General features: G+C 39.0%; 1 protein-coding gene across 4 annotated transcripts in view; it reads left to right on the plus strand.

Annotated features, from left to right (window-relative positions):
• Positions 1-14,175, plus strand: part of DLC1 (DLC1 Rho GTPase activating protein) — a 244,032-nt gene that overhangs the window by 208,931 nt on the left and 20,926 nt on the right. For all 4 annotated transcript variants that reach the window (XM_074541477.1, XM_014264885.3, XM_005483892.4 and 1 more), the window contains one exon: positions 11,249-11,320. In XM_074541477.1, coding sequence (XP_074397578.1) covers positions 11,249-11,320 — 72 coding nt within the window. The remainder of the gene's footprint in view (positions 1-11,248; positions 11,321-14,175) is intronic.

Consider the following 14,175-nt stretch of genomic DNA (forward strand, 5'->3'; position numbering starts at 1 on the left):
CTGTCTGGCAAGCAGGCCATTGCTGTCTGACAGCACATGGAGTTGGTATTAGGTGTGTCTGTTGGTGCCACAGCTGTAGCCTGCTATGGTGTATCTATCAGGTGTATCCTCTAGGCATCCTGCTCTGCATCTCCAGTAGAAGCAACAAAAACAAAAAGAAAAAGGCTGAGATGGCCAGGAAGTGGAATGAATGTCCCTCAGATTAATGGGTTTGGGTTACTACTTCAGTTTGCTGATGGGATCACCATGAGGACTGAGATTCTTTGATTATGGAATACAGTATATGTAAGAGAAGACGTAGATATTGTTTTCATGTACAAGCTCATAGAAATCAGAGCATTTGGAGCTGTGTGACCTCTAGGAATTCTCGATCCCATCTTCTTTTAAAATAACTTGGGTTGTTAATTGATACTTTTTTTAATCAAAAGGAAATGCTAATACATTGTTTTAAACACCATAAGGCTTCAACTTCCTACATGTCATAAAATATTATTTCTAAGTGGTAGTGAGCAGCAAGAACATATGGTTTTATTTGGTTTTATTTTTTTGCTGTGTAGATTCAGTCTAGGATTTTTAATTCTTGAGTCAGGGTCTTCCCAGTCACTTCTGCAGCTGCCCTTGGTGGGCCAGAGAGGAATACTGATGCTCCTCATGGAAACTTACAAATGCCCAGTGTGTTTTGCCTCTGGTGGGGTGTTGGAAAAAGGTACTGTAGTTGTACTCATTCACTGATGTTGAATGTTTATATTAAGATTCCTAGAAAAAGGAGATGAGGTGGCTTGGTTTTACTTTTCTGGTTCTTCTGATTCATTACATTCTAGGCAGCGGTTTGTTTGAGGCATGTGAATTTATGAGTTCAGCAAATACTTAGAGATGCAGTTTGCACTATAAATTTTCTTTTTCTAGGCAGAATACCACAGTGTGTTATGTTTGGGCTTCTTGAAAGATTCAGGCTTCTCTTCCAATTCTCCTCTGATGGGGGTTTTGCTACTGGCTTGAGCATAAACACAATGCACCCTCGGCTGGTTAAAAGGAGGCAGAGGAAGAGAGCTCATGTGCTTAACAGGATGGTCCTGTACAGTAAACAAGCACTTTTCATGCTTAACTATCCTTCCTAGCGACAGGAAGAAGGAAATGAGGCTATGCAAAAGGACCCTGACACATTTCAGACAATGCCAGACCCACCCTAGCATTCATACAGTATAGCCACAAGACTTGGGGAAATAAAAATAACTTCAGATGTTTCCCCTTCCTTCCTGTGCATGTTATAGAAATACAGCAATCAAATGATAATGCAGTTCACAGAAAATTTGCTGGTTTGATCTCCACTAAATAAGGAGATGATGCCCTGTGTAATTTATATTCTTTGTGTACCATATTATTCTGTTTGCAGTTTGAATTGTGGTGTTTCAGGGCGAATTAATTACAAAATTCTGTATTCTCGACAGTAATATAGTAAGTGTAGATATACAGTAATTTTGGTAATCTCAGCAATTCCAGGCATATTTCTTGCTTGTATCTAAGCACTCAGTAATTCTTCATGGTGCAGGGTATCAGGGTCTTGCATGTTTTTGGATTTCCAAAGTTTTTTACAAAGTTTGTTGTGGCTGTTGTTGTTGTTGTTGTTTTCTTTTTTTAATTTATTTTCTCATCTATTTTTCCTGCCCCTGTTCAAAGGAAAAAAACAAATTCTATCTTCAATGATGAGCAATTCTTACGAGAGGGGATTGCACAGGACTGGGCTGTGACTGGAACTTTCTGGTTCTTTTTACTTGACACTTGCTTGGCCATTCTTGCTGACAGTGCTACCCTATCCCACTCAGCACATCTCTGAAATCAGTAGATCTGCTAGTAAAATATACCATTGGCAAAACTGGCAGAACCCAAAGAGAGTTGAGAATGACATAGCCAGCTAGCTGCAATTCACTGAATTTCATTATTTGAAAGTTACAGGTAATAAATACTATGGACCATTCTGAACTACTTGAGTATGACAAGCATTTTTATTTCTTAGGATGAATATTCTTTCAAATACTGTCTAGTGTTTCCCTTGGGAAGGACTGTGGTAGGTGAAACAGGATCAGGAAAAAATGTTATCTCGTCTCTCCTTATAAAGACATGATAGGATAGCTCACTTCTTTATTGTGGGGCATTTTTTTAAAGTCTAAAGGATGCAGAGTTCCATAGATCTGGGTTTAAATATATTTATTTTATAGTTGTCTAAATTTTTCTATTAAATGCAATAGTCTGTACTAAGAAAGATTCCTGAGGAGATGCTTGAAAGACATTGCTGAAACCAGTGCTGGACACAGTTTGACCTAACCAGACCTGTTCTTATAATTTACTGAAGTTTCAGGGTTATCAACAATACATGCCCCTCCACCCTCCTCCCCCATCGCATTTTGCATTTTGGGGATGATCTCTCTATGACCCTGTGGACCAATAGAATTGAATGTTCTGCTGGCCACCCTTCCATCTCTTCTCCATGAGTTGTAAGAATAGATTTCCTGTGCACATAAGACAGAAGAAACTTTCCAGTGTAAAGCTTCATGGTCTGTTTTAACTTTCCTTCTTCTTCCGTCCATACAAAATGTGACCATTAGATCTTGTACTGAGAGAAACATTTTCAAGTATGCAGTATCACAGACAATACTACAACTGTCTCTAATATCTAAAACCAGAACATTCATAGTAATATTTGCTTTGGAAAAATCCATGTTTACATCTTTAATTCTGCATCAGGGAAGAAGGCATTTGTCTGTGATGCAATTAGCTTTATGCTGGGCTGTTCACTGTCACTGGTATTTTGTATCTAGTGTTGTGTCATCCCCACAGGATGATACAATATCGTTTGGGACTGGATCATCAATGAGGTTAACTGTAAATGGTTATGATGTAAGGGCAGTCATTCTTCCATACAGTTCTTCCTACATGCATGGATAATTCTGAGGTTACAAGCTCAAAGAAGTAACTGTCTAGAAAATCTATTTACTTTTGTAGGAACCATTGAGCCAGTTCAGATCAGTTCTTACAGCATTGTTATTTCCTAGATCTGAACAGGTAGCCCACACTTTGTGCCTTTTTTAGATGAAGTACCTGTCATGCTGGGCCTGCTCACCTTTGCCTCCCTCTGGAGCTGAATGAGCCTTTGAGCTGAGCTTTGCACACCACAAGCTTGCAGACGGGGGGCAATTTTAGTGCTGGGCTTGGGACTAGCAACCGTTAATGTTTGCCCTTCAGTATGTTCTCAAAGGTCATGCTGACCAAGTAATTTCTGAGAGAAGAGAAGGTTAAAGTCATCTTCTATTTCCCACTCTTTGGAGGAGGATTTGGTTCTCACTCTGGAATCTGTCAACATGACCTCCATCAGAGGATTTGACTAACTGCTTTCTCTGCCCCAAATAATCCTCCTCCAAGACCACCCTGTGTTAAGCAGGCCAGATAAATAACCCACGTGCCCAATTATTTCTTGAGCGTTTTTTAAGTCATTTGACATCTTGTTCCTCTTCATCTGTGAACCTTCTTAAAAACAACATGAGAGAAGACCATCTTTAACCTATTAATAAAGTTATTATATGACAGGAAAACTGCCACATCAAGCTATAGTTTTCTGATTAAACAAAGTTAGTGTTTTATCTTCAGATCACATTGGTTTTTAAATTTATTTCCAAATTCTCCTGTATATGCTCAAAATGTAAAAAAACCAAACCAACAAAAAAACCAAAACATCAACAAAATAAAACAAAACTCTATTTAAGAATAAATTATTAACTTACAGTGTAAACCAGGAGTTGTGATGATTCTTTTGTGTCCTAGAACCTGCTTTCCCAAAGTCTTCCACAAGTTAGGAAGTAAAACAGCTAACCTTAGGCTGCTAGAAGCATATTTGGTGGTGTGAAAATGAGCAGTAATTGCAATCTGTTACAGAGTGTATAGGGAAGGGGCTTGACAGACACATGGGGAAAATCCTTTATTTCCGTGGCCCTTTAATAGATCCCAAAATGATGTTGATTTGGTGCTTTTCAGAGCTAATCAGTTGTGCTTGGTCCTCTTGACAGAGGAAGGGACCTCTTGCCAGTCAGGGCATGCTCTACAGGTGGTAGTTGTGCCTCTCTGACCTCCTGAAATAAGGCACTGTCCTTTCTTTGATGAAAACCTGGGTTTCTCCCCATGCTAAAAATAGTGAAACTGACCCCATTTAGTCCTGCAAAAGTTGGGTTTTAGAGACCCACAGATCCACACTGGGAAAGTCCTAGTTAAGTCCTCTGAAATTGATGGAGGCTTCCATTGATTTTAACAAGTGTAGTCTCAATCTCTAAACATTTGAAATATTTTCAACAAATGTTGTTTCTGTTTTTATGTTGTGAGCCAAAAAAATTCTGAAGTGATTTTGATATGCTGAAGACTATGAAAAGAGGTTCAAGTTTAATAATTAAATTTTGGTCCACAAAAGCAGTATTGTGCTTGCTGTACTAGCAAGAGTATTGGTGAGCAATTAAAAGTACTATATTCTGTAATTTGGTATAGTTGGGAAGGAGGGAAGGTACATAGAGCCAACATACACCTCAGTAGATATTTTGGAAACCAGTCACATTCTTTTTTTAAAAATTTTTATTTTTATTTAGCTTTCATCAATAAGGAAATAAACAAACTGAAATCCTATCAGTGGAAGTAAGGCATTTGCCTTTTTCAAAAGTTCTGCTGACCAAAAAAAAAAGGGGGTGTTCAAGCTTCCTGCTTTTTTTTTCAGAGAAAACATCAATATATGATCTTAAACATCTGTTTCCTTACTTCTTCATCTGTTCCCACACAAATTCCAAACATACTCTGTTTCTTCTCCCAATGTCCTGTGGTTTATACATAACATCAACTGCATAGTTACTGTCTTGCTTCAAGGCTCTGTGGCTTGAAAAAGCCTGTCAGTCCCATGTTTAACCCAAAGCCAGCAGGAGACAATACAAAGAGAGTATTTTTTTAGTCGTCATCATATAGTTGTGGAATATCTGAGTAACATTCATCACTGTTTCTAGGGGTTTTATGACTAGGAAGCAGTATATATATATTTGGTGTCATATATGGTTTGCCTTAAGAGTTTGTGAGTCCCCCTCTCCCCATCCCTCTGAAAGTTTTTAAAAAGAGATAGTTTCTTAAAATTGCACATGCATCCCTACTGGCTCAACTTGATTGCTGAGGCAGGCAGCAGTAAGTGGAGGTCACAGCATGTATTGTTTGACTGTAGAAGGTAAATTGAAGCACAGTGAATAGAGGAGCGCATCAAAAAAGGCAGCTGCAAATGCAAAATGTAACATGCGCTTTAAAGGTGAAAGGAGAAAAGTTACTCTCTTGGGAAGGTGGTTAGCTTTCTCTTCAAAACCAGCAAGCTCATAATGAGTTCAAAAGCTGTGCTTTATATTCTCTTGATCTCACTGGTTCTTCTAGAAATGCATCCTTCACAGACTGAATGTGTCAGACTGTTTTCTGGAGCAGTTGTATATGATTAGATGGTTCTCTTAGAAGTAGAAGAAATTCCAAGTGTGTTAGAAATTTGGCAAGAGCTTTTAATGGGATTTTCAGAATGCTGTCGTTTTTACTGGTTGAACATTAATTGACAAACTTCCCAAGTTTGTGTTTGAGTGCATTATCCTTATAAAATGCCATTCTTCACTAATTATATTTTTGCATTCTTTAGTCCTTGCTATGTGCTCCTTTCTTGAAAGGTGTGGAGCACTAAGTTAATGATACTGCCTAAGGAATATTAAACGATATAAGTTTGAGAAAAAACAGGCATATGAGAAGGAATTTAATTATTTTCAAGCAACAGTCGCATATCTTCAAAGTGAAAGCCGTCTGTGGCCCTGGACACATAACAGGCTTACTCTTAGGAAGTCAGTCATACTGTCCCAACTTTAAAGGGCTGTAGGCATATGACATTACACAGAGCTGATTTATCATTTTCAATGCCTGCACTGCTCATTTGTAGACAGCTGCCACAGTGCAGTTATTTCCCCGGTTTGTCTCAGATTTCACATCTGTGTTCATGTATCTATAGACTGAGTGGTTGGGTAGTCTGATCAGATCTAATGTTGGGACCACAATTCACATGTCAGAGATGCAATTCAAGCACTAGTAAAAATGATTGCTTGTACTTGGGCAGTGAAATTCTATCCAAAGAAGAGTATTTCTGATATATACTACAGCTGGTCTTAAAAAAATGATCCTGAATGATCTCAAGTTTCTTAATAGCTCAGGACAGTGCTTTTGAGTTGAACAAAAATTTTGCAAAGCACCAAAAGTTTCAGAGGGACATGACAGGTAGGGAGAGGTAATTTCTGATATAGACAGAAAAAGAGCATGCCAGCCATTTGCAGCCATTAAACTGGACCATCAGTCCTGGATGGGGAAGAATCCTTTGTGCTTTCTGTGCTCCATGTGCTCCTCTGTGCCTCAGCAAATATGCAGATAGATAGATTATGGAGTTTTAGACATTGAAGTAAGGAGATAGTGTGTTCATCTCCAGCTTTCATGAAAGTCTGGAATCATTCTCTGCACTGTATGTGAGAGGCTCTCCAGCAAGCTAATTCAGGAAGATAATTTTATATTCAATTTCTACAAGTTTTTTTTTTCTCTTCTGAAAAAAAAGTCAAATAGTGAATTTCAACTAGAATAACTTACTTTAAAATTAAGACCAAGATGCAATTAGGAAGCTCAAAAAAACCAGTTGTTACGTAGGATGTTGAAGTGAACCTTCAGAAGTGAAGCCCATTTTTTTCTTAAATTTGATTTTGACAGTGCTGATTTTACCAGTCTCACTACAGATTTTTACGAGCTGCTCTCTTAACAGAGCCAAAAGGTGAGATGGGTAGAACTGATGTGTGGAGGTGCTAATATGATTGTAAAGGTGGCTGAGTTGAGGCAAGAGGAAACCATCTGCTTGGAAAAACTGTTCATAAGATGTTTAGCACTTAGGTGAAAATTGAGTCAATGCATGACTGTACAAAGATACATCTGCTTTGCACCTTGTCCTGAAGACCCTGAAAGAGCTAGTGTTTAAATTGCATGTTGTTTCATGGAAGTGAAAAAGAAGAATGAAAGTAAATGTTGTTGCTGTCTTAACTGGACTGCTATGATGATTTTTTTTCTGAAAGAATGTTATTGCAGCATCACTGTGTGTTTTTTCTTTTCTGTGGGAGAGAAGGTATCATTAAACAAAAGACTGTAGACATCTTACAGTTCTCCCTTCTGCAACAGCAGTTTCAAACAAGGTGTTAATTGAGATATTTTTACTCTGAAGTTCTAAACTTGCAAGCTTACCAGGCCAGTAACCAAGATTAACCACAGTTTAACAAAAAGGGAAGTTAGACTTTTCCATTTTCATTTACTACTCTGGGGAAGAATTGAGTTTTCCTAATCCCTCTGGAAGTGGGTAAATAAGGACTAATGGCTCCCAACCATACACAAAAGGAACTGCTACCCTTGATTTGAGCATGGAGGACTGCTTTGTAAAACAGACTAACAAATAAAGCTGGTTCCAATAAAAATTTCCTGTTTCCTCTTTAACACATTTGCCTGTTGTTTGCTTACACGACACCAAGAATAAAGACTTCATTGTAGTTTTTGGGGTTTTGGGGGATTTGGGTGGGGTTTTTTAAATTTGTTTTGTTTTACTTTCTAAGAGGTTTTTTTTTTTTTTTTTGGGTTTTTTTTTTTTGTATCAGAACATTTAGAAATAATAGCACAATTTCTTCCTTGCCAGCGGTTTTTCGTACAAGAACCTCCTGCTGCTGGGGGAGGGCACAGGATGCACGTCTGAAAAGCTGCACATACATTTCTTGCTTGGAATGTATACTGAGTGGTAGTTTATTGTAAAGGTTTTAACTGGCAAGGATGTTTGATTCAGAAAGGAAGTGGCGCTGCATGGATGGAGTGGGAAGGAGGCAGTGGGACCAGTCCTTTGCCTGCAGCAGCTTATCTGTTCAGCTGCCAGGTCTTCATCAGAAATTGCTTTGCAAATTGTGGCTGAAGTAGGACTTTCCTAAAATAGGTTGGAAAGCAGTGTAGAGTTCCTCTGCAAGTTTCCTCTCCTCCCTGTGGCTATTAGCTGGCCCCAGCCAAGCAAATGCAGTGAGTTCCTAGCTCAGATAATTATCTGTAACCTGTGTCCCCTGGGATACTGAACAAAGGCTATTCAATGCTCTGTCCCTTGTAAATGTTTTTAGAAGTAGTTGGAAGGTCTGGTTTTGGAAGACCTGTTCTTCTTTCTTTTGTCTCTTATTATCTTGATTGCCACTGATCAGGATGACAAGGACTTGCACATAAATATTCTCACGTAGACTTGGATATGAAACTGGCAGCTAGCAAACCAAGAGTCCCAGGGCTAATGCTGCTGAGCTGGAAGCTGGAATTTGGAAACTGTGGGAATGAGCGTCTTCCTCTCAGGTAGTTTAAATGATTTGGCCAGAGCCTCAGGTTTAACCAGTGTGTTTTATTCTCAAGCCCGATTCCAGTTAAGCTGCACTAATGAACTTTTTACCTAGAGAAGCTCTCAGCTGTTTAAATTTGTATCTCTTATTGTGAGGAAGCTTGTTCAGTGTACTCTGCTTTCTGTGCAGCTTATTCAGTGTACCTGGGGCTGGATTCTCCCTCTGTCTGTATTTTGGTCCGCCTGAATTTTACACACATACACAGTTTTGTTCATACTCTGGCTCATCAGTAGCCAACAAGATTGAGATAGGAAAGCTGGGTTAAAAAGTTACCTTTCCCTTTGTCTGGTCACACCACATAGGAGTGCAGTCTAGGAGGAATCCTGAGTTTGACCAACCTGAGTTGAACAAAAGGAGCCACTCTTTTAGGTCCCACCTCCACTCTGTCTCCACTACCCATCATGTCCCTCTCTTGCAACCTTTTGCCCTTCCAGGACTTGCAACTTGTGCTATGAAAATGGGGCAAATATGGCTTTTAAACACTTAGCACTGTCTTGTACCCAACCCTAGGCATTTACACAGCCTAATCAATGGACAGGTGCACTTGTGTTTTATTGTTCTCTGCAATTCTTGTGGACAGATAGGAAAAAATCAGCTGTTTCATTGCCTAAACTTCTTGGGGGATTCTCAAAGGTATTTTGAAAGCAAATATGCTGTTAAAATCCCAAAGGCACGTGACAGCTGGGTGCCCATAAAATGCAACTTCAACATCCCTGGCACATTTGCAGAAAAGATACACAAAGCCTTTGTAGAAAATGGTGAAAAAAGTCCAGTGAATGCATATTCATAATTTTCTAGCTCTAGAAATAATTTGCAGGCCATACACCTGGGATGCTCAGTAAAGGACCTGTGAACAAATATTTAAACGCATTGAAGAGTGCCTGTAGTAGTAAGGAATCTCACACTTTTTTCAATTGCACTGCAAGCATCTCCCTGCATTTTTTGCCAAATGCTTGTTATCTAGGATAATTTTTTTGTGGTTTTAAGTCAAGCAAAATTCTCATTCAATCCAAGCGCTTCTGCAGAATGCAACCTATAAGATACTGTGTTTTATTTTAAGTAGTCTTAAAAATTTGTTGCAGATTTTTTGCTTTGCTACTTTAATTGCTTGTGAAGTATTAATCTATTGTCTTGTTTGTTCTTGATGTAGCCATACAAGTTTCACATATTTTTTTCTTTTTTGAATTTCCCACATATTTCCTTAGCATACTGAAATTGAAATACTACTTTAAGCAAAACTTTGTAATAGTTTGCAATTGGAAGGGAAGAATGCCTCTTCTTAATCAGTAGCTAAGTCAATATGTCTGTACGTGCTTGTTCTCATGTGGTGCCATAACCCAAAGGTGAAGCAAACACAAGTTGCACAAATGCCTGCTTGTCCTGACTTCAACAGGAGTGAATTTTTAGATGTTTATTTATCTGGAATGTTGTGTTTTGGCTCACCTTAACCCCTTGGTTTGGATATGTGTCTTAGCAAAGCAGTCTGGCAAAGCACAAATATTTTAACACAATTGTAGCAGTTTGGAAAATGAGAGGGGGGTTGCCGTCGTTTTGGAGATGCTAAAATGTGGCTGCCATTTCATCCAATTTGTGCACCTATATCTCACTGGGAATATTTCTTAGCGTGACAAAATTTTGTGATATTTTACTTACACTGTGTTTGGCTTTTCAATGCCCCGTATTCAGTGACCTGTATTTGGAGCAATTCTGAGCAAGCCCCTTTGTGCATGGTTTCTGCAGCAGGTAGCCATAGTATCCTCTCCAAGTAGGTGGCAAAATTGTGTACTGACTTGTGCATAATGAAGCTTTTGTTTCCTGGTCCATCAGGAACAGTGAGTATAATGAAAGCCAGACAAACTGTAATACTTTCTGATTTCTCATTGTTCATTTGATCAGTTCTAAGCAGGGAGCTAAATTCCCAGTAGTACTTTATTGAATTTTTTGAAGAACATAATTAGCCCAGTCCATTTCTTCAACACTTGGAGAATACCCTAGGTGCTTTTTATATTTTCCTAGTTTGAGCTAATTAGGATAACATATTCTTTATCTCTACATGTATTTAGTAGCATATGAATTTGTATGTGATTTATTCACAGACTAATACTCCTTTCTTTCTGTGTAACATACATGTGTGTGAATAATTTCATTCTGTGGTATGCTGTTTTGGGCAGTGTGAGGGAAACCTTCCTGTAATGCACCAAGTAACTCATATATACCTCACAGACTTCCAAAGAAACTAGGTTCTTGTTGGGTAGTAAATATGTGCTTGAATGAGCTGCAGTACAGTGTGTCAGTTGTTCTTGGACTTGAGTCTGTCAGGACTATCTACAAGGTGTTAAAGTGCACAGTAATGCGAGCTCTGCAAGGAATTTCTGTCAAGACATAGGAGTTGTGCCAAGAGGACCAAAAGATTTGCCGAACAAGCACTGCTCATGTTGATTGCAGATTGTTTTTTCTAGTGTTAGCAAATACTGTAAATACCGTACAGGATAATCCATAACTGCTGCAGTTTTCATTAGTGCCTGTTTCTCTTACCATTAAAATGATGAGCTGTTGATAAATAGCAGCTGAGCGTTAGTGACTATCCAGAATCTAAGATGTGTTTGATAGAAAAAAAGCAAACTGGGATAAGCAAACGTGGGTCTCAGTTCAAAGTTTCTGGAAACCTTTGTGCTTATTTTGCAGTGGGGATAGTAGAAGTGGTGAAGAGGAGGTTTTTTCTCTGCAGATCACTAACCAGAGGGGAATTTGTTTCTGTCCTCTTTCAGAAATCGAGGCCAAGGAAGCTTGTGACTGGCTGCGGGCTGCTGGGTTCCCACAGTATGCACAGCTTTATGAAGGTAGGCACCTGAACTCAATCCTCCTCCAGCAGCTTTTGGACAACAAGATGGAATATTGTCCAACAATTATATGGACAATTTATGGATGGAATATTATCACAACAATGAATGTGATTCAGGGGCACCACTGAAGTTCCAGTACATGAGATGACTTTTAGGGACTGGGCTGCTCTCTGCCACCCACCACACACATAGGTGTACCAAACCCAGTGAGACTCTGAAACACACGGGAGTTTTGAATTTGTTTCACGTTTCTGTTTTAGTCTGAATCTTCCGAACATCATCATAGAACAAATGTAAAGGTTCCCACAGTGGTATGTTCCCTCTGGTTAAGACAGAGAGGAACAGTCAGCCACTGCTGCAAGCCCAGTCCTGGAGAAATACAAAAGCTGTGTGCAGCTCCACTGGCCAGCTCTCCTAAGGGAACAGTAGTAGGAAATTCTGCGTATGCATGGATATGTCTATTTGCCTCATGTTTCCCGAGTCCTGTGTGTTTAGTCAGAATGGTTTGAGTTGAAGTGAGACATAGGCTTACCATGAAGGGAAAAAGAACATGCAAGCTGTGGTTGTGCAGATGCTCCTCAGAGGAGTGGCTGCCTCCTGCAGTCACTTGTCCTTCTCTGAGATACATTCATTTTGTGTCTCTGCTTTTACAAGGCTTTGCTCAATGAGAACTGTTTTCTTCAGTGCCTCTCCAACCTACTAGAAACCTGCAGGTTTGGCATACATTCTTACGTTCTGATGCAGAGTAGCATATAGAAGTTTGTTTTAAAAGTATGACATGCTTTTTATATATCTATATTATTTTTCAGAATTTTACCCCACACTACTTTAAATTACTTTCACTACAGTGAAATTATTATGCACTCTTTATTGCCTCTTCATTTCTACGAAGCAGACTCCAGCTGCTGCTTGTAAGAATGAGCATAGAAAGTTCATTATTACAGTGAATAACTGCTGAAAATTACAGCAAATGCTGAGCTGACCTTCTTGAAAAATGATCTTGTTTAGCTTTGATTTGCAGCTGCATTTGCAATATGAGATGATAATAGCACTTTCAAAAGCTGCACTTGGCAAAACTTTTCTTTGCCTGTTCAGAAATTAAATTTCCTTTTATTTTTTCTTTCCTTCTTTTTTTTTCTATGCTAATGGAGATTTTCTTGGTATATGGAGCTGGAACTGTACTTCCAGTTTTTGTTACAACTGAGACAAAACTCTCAGCTGAATAGGTGGGCTTGTGGATTTCTTATAATGCTGAGACATAAATCCCCTAATAAATTACTTGCATTCAGAAAACATGTCCTACCTGTGTAGGACCATTGCCTTACCTAGAGATTCTAAACCTGCATGAAGTTTCTGTTGTGAAAGCATGTCCTGCCTAACATCAAAAGGACCACAGAGGTGAGAGAGAAGGAGTGAGAGCAAGGCCAGTCATACCCATTGAAAGGACAGCTGTCCTTACTGAAAAACAATATACCATTGTCCTTTGCAAGCCCCCCTGGCAGCAGCAACAACAAAGCCAGCAATAGCATAGATTAAGCATTAAAAAAAGGGTCTTATGCAGACTATCAGCTTCTTTCAAGTCACCTCTCTCACTTAAGTTCTCACACATTCTCTTGTGGACATTTTAAGATATGACTTTGCCAGTGGAAAAACTTACATCAGCACTGCTGAGAAACACAGGATGAATGTGCTCCCTCTCTTTACTTGCATTTTCTACTTAAAACAGTGAAGGGGAGGCCTGTGAAGGAGGCTTTGTACTATACCAATTGGGTACAGTACAACAGTTATGAGAAGTTGCCTATATGGAGTGTTCCAACGCAGTGTACATTTAATATGGGAGATTAATCAGTGAACCTTTGCCATTTGCTTTGCTAAAACTGCAGTTTTCTGTAGAAAATATAGAATTTCTAGCATTTTGCAGAATATGTTATAATTTGTATTTCTGAGACAGTTGTGGAAGCTGTGGATAGCCTGTCCCTGAAAGTGTTCAAAGCAAGGTTGGGTGGGTCTTAGAGAAAACTGGCCTAGTGGAAGGTGTCCCTCTCCATAGCAGGAGGCTTGGAAGTGGTAGACTTTAAGGTTGTTCCAACCCAAACCATTGTATGATGCTATGAAAATAAGGACATAAAATTCATTGCCGTTGCTATAGAAAATGAATTAATTTCATAAAATTCGTAGAGTTCATTTTCTGTTAGAAAATACCTTTATAGAAATTAATATCAGTTATTTTCCTCATTTCAGGTCATTCTTCCTATTCTATAGAAATTTAAAAATTCACAGTCAATTACTTGGATCAGGGAAATTGTGTGCAACTGCAGCAGTCTGCTCATAGATTGACCTTGTATTTCTGTGCGCCCTGAAGAACCACCAGCAGCTTTGGGTGGGAGTTTTAGCTGTGCAAGGAATGCCAGATCAGGACCTGTATGACAGTCAGGAATCTGTGGAGTACAGTAAATGATATATATGGGTTTGCTGCTTCAGAGCTGTAGTAAATTTTCAGCTCTCTGCCAACATTGTTTCCTCCCCCTCACTCTCCCAGTTGTTTACCTAAATAATCTCCTAAGGAAAGGAGGCAGTATGGTGTCCAGGCAGCTTGGCTTGCTTCACTTCAAGCCATATCTCATTAATGAAACAGTGTCAAACTTAAATAGCTTGATTAACGGCTAAGGAGATTCAAGGCTTTTTTTTTTTTTTCATTCTTTCACAGAGTTTTGGCATTTACTGGCCTTTTTTCTTCATGTGAGATATTAGTATTTTGATGGAGATTGCATATTTATTTTAAATAAATCTGTCCTGAATTAGTTTATACTTCTGATATCTGATAGGGAAGCTTACATTTGCCTTTTTCCTTC

This window comes from Zonotrichia albicollis, chromosome 5 (genome assembly GCF_047830755.1).
Source record: "Zonotrichia albicollis isolate bZonAlb1 chromosome 5, bZonAlb1.hap1, whole genome shotgun sequence".
NCBI classification, from domain to species: Eukaryota; Metazoa; Chordata; class Aves; order Passeriformes; family Passerellidae; genus Zonotrichia; species Zonotrichia albicollis.